The sequence below is a fragment of the Centroberyx gerrardi genome, chromosome 12 (genome assembly GCF_048128805.1).
Source record: "Centroberyx gerrardi isolate f3 chromosome 12, fCenGer3.hap1.cur.20231027, whole genome shotgun sequence".
NCBI classification, from domain to species: domain Eukaryota; kingdom Metazoa; phylum Chordata; class Actinopteri; order Beryciformes; family Berycidae; genus Centroberyx; species Centroberyx gerrardi.
Genome location: NC_136008.1, coordinates 516,347 through 518,846, shown reverse-complemented (window position 1 = coordinate 518,846; position 2,500 = coordinate 516,347). Strand labels below are relative to the sequence as shown.

The 2,500-nt window shown below is 53.2% G+C and overlaps 2 protein-coding genes across 3 annotated transcripts in view; one reads left to right on the top strand and one right to left on the bottom strand.

Annotated features, from left to right (window-relative positions):
• The window catches only part of LOC139930719 (unconventional myosin-Ie), a 19,979-nt gene that overhangs the window by 5,361 nt on the left and 12,118 nt on the right, over positions 1–2,500 (top strand). The window contains exons 5-8 of the mRNA XM_078287228.1: positions 158–245; positions 993–1,082; positions 1,291–1,422; positions 1,713–1,847. Of these exons, the coding sequence (XP_078143354.1) occupies positions 158–245; positions 993–1,082; positions 1,291–1,422; positions 1,713–1,847 (445 nt within the window). The remainder of the gene's footprint in view (positions 1–157; positions 246–992; positions 1,083–1,290; positions 1,423–1,712; positions 1,848–2,500) is intronic.
• decr1 (2,4-dienoyl CoA reductase 1, mitochondrial) overlaps positions 1,903–2,500 on the bottom strand; it is a 317,727-nt gene continuing 317,129 nt past the window's right edge. Inside the window, exon 11 of one of the 2 annotated variants that reach the window (XR_013506915.1) lies at positions 1,903–1,973. The gene's annotated coding sequence lies outside the window, so the exon portion shown is untranslated. Of the gene's footprint in view, positions 1,974–2,252; positions 2,270–2,500 lie in introns of those variants that run through there. The other variant, XR_013506916.1, reaches the window with a different exon arrangement.

The following is a 2,500-nucleotide window of genomic DNA, read 5'->3' as shown; positions in this document are numbered from 1 at the left end:
CTGTCTGTTCTGTCTGTTCTGTCTGTTCTGTTCTGTCTGTTCTGTTCTGTCTGTTCTGTCTGTTCTGTTCTGTCTGTTCTGTCTGTTCTGTCTGTTCTGTCTGTTCTGTTCTGTCTGTTCTGTCTGTTCTGTCTGTTCTGTTCTGTCTGTTCTTCAGTGGAGAGAGTGGAGCAGGTAAAACTGTAGCAGCTAAATACATCATGAGCTACGTGTCCAAAGTGTCTGGAGGAGGAGAGAAAGTCCAGGTGAGCCTCCTGCTCTGCTCCTGCTTCTACTGCTGCTTCTACTGCGGCTTCTACTGCAGCTTCTACTGCAGCTTCTACTGCAGCTTCTACTGCCGCTTCTACTGCAGCTTCTACTGCCGCTTCTACTGCCGCTTCTACTGCCGCTTCTACTGCCGCTTCTACTGCCGCATCTACTGCCGCTTCTACTGCCGCTTCTACTGCCGCTTCTACTGCCGCTTCTACTGCAGCTTCTACTGCCGCTTCTACTGCCGCATCTACTGCAGCTTCTACTGCCGCTTCTACTGCCGCATCTACTGCCGCATCTACTGCCGCATCTACTGCCGCTTCTACTGCCGCTTCTACTGCCGCTTCTACTGCCGCATCTACTGCCGCTTCTACTGCCGCTTCTACTGCCGCTTCTACTGCCGCATCTACTGCCGCTTCTACTGCTGCTTCTACTGCCGCTTCTACTGCCGCTTCTACTGCAGCTAATACTGCTGCTTCTACTGCTGCTGCAGCTAATACTGCTGCTTCTACTGCTGCTTCTACTGCTGCTGCTTCTACCGCCGCTTCTACCGCCGCTAATACCGCCGCTAATACCGCCGCTTCTACTGCCGGTTCTACTGCTGCTACCACTGCTGCTTCTACTGCTGCTTCTACTGCTGCTAATACTGCTGCTTCTACTGCTGCTTCTACTGCTGCTTCTACTGCTGCTAGTAATATAGTAACAGTAGTAATACTGATGCTGTCTTCCTCGGTGGTGTTCAGCATGTGAAAGACATCATCCTGCAGTCCAACCCCCTGCTGGAGGCCTTCGGGAACGCCAAGACCGTCCGCAACAACAACTCCAGCCGCTTCGTGAGTAAAGTCCTCACTGGATCAGAGGTACTGCGGTACTGCGGTACAGCTGTACTGCGGTACTGCTGTACTGCGGTACTGCGGTACTGCTGTACTGCTGTACTGCTGTACTGCTGTACTGCTGTACAGCTGTACTGCGCTACTGCGGTACTGCGGTGCTGTTCCCTGCAGTACTCCAGCGGTAGTAAACTCCGCTCCTCCTCTGCAGGGAAAATACTTTGAGATCCAGTTCAGTCGGGGAGGAGAACCAGACGGAGGGAAGATCTCCAACTTCCTGCTGGAGAAGAGCCGGGTGGTGTCGCAGAACCAGGGGGAGCGCAACTTCCACATCTACTACCAGGTACTGCAGAGTACTACCAGGTACTGCAGAGTACTCTGCAGAGCACTACCAGGTACTGCAGAGTCCTCTGCAGAGTCCTACCAGGTACTGCAGAGTACTACCAGGTACTGCAGAGTCCTACCAGGTACTGCAGAGTACTCTGCAGAGCACTACCAGGTACTGCAGAGTACTCTGCAGAGTACTACCAGGTATTGACACATGTAATACAGGTACTAACACAAAGTATTGATACTGTATCTGTGAGGTACAGCAGCCTGACCCTGTTACATTGTGACCTTTGACCTCTCCAGCTGCTGGACGGAGCGACTGCGGCGCAGAGGGAGAACCTGGGGGTCACGACCCCCGACTACTACTACTACCTCAACCAATCAGGAACCTACACTGTGGAGGACGTCAACGACAAGAAGGACTTCTCTGAGACCATGGTCTGTCTGTCTGTCTGTCTGTCTGTCTGTCTGTCTACCTGTCTGCCTGCCTGCCTGTCTGCCTGTCTGCCTGTCTGCCTGCCTGTCTGCCTGTCTGCCTGTCTGTCTACCTGTCTGTCTGTCTACCTGTCTGTCTGTCTGTCTGTCTGTCTGTCTACCTGTCTGTCTGCCTGTCTGTCTGTCTACCTGTCTGTCTGCCTGTCTGTCTGTCTGTCTGTCTACCTGTCTGCCTGTCTGTCTGTCTGTCTGTCTGTCTGTCTGTCTGTCTACCTGTCTGTCTGTCTGCCTGTCTGTCTGTCTGCCTGTCTGTCTACCTGTCTGCCTGTCTGTCTGTCTGTCTGTCTACCTGTCTGTCTGCCTGTCTGTCTGTCTGTCTGTCTGTCTGTCTACCTGTCTGTCTGTCTGCCTGTCTGTCTGTCTGCCTGTCTGTCTACCTGTCTGCCTGTCTGTCTGTCTGTCTACCTGTCTGTCTACCTGTCTACCTGTCTGTCAGTCTGTCTGCCTGTCTGTCTGTCTACCTGTCTGTCTACCTGTCTACCTGTCTGTCTGTCTGTCTGTCTGTCTGTCTGTCTGTCTGCCTGTCTGCCTGTCTGTCTGTCTGTCTGCCTGTCTGTCTACCTGTCTACCTGTCTGTCTGTCTGCCTGTCTGTCTG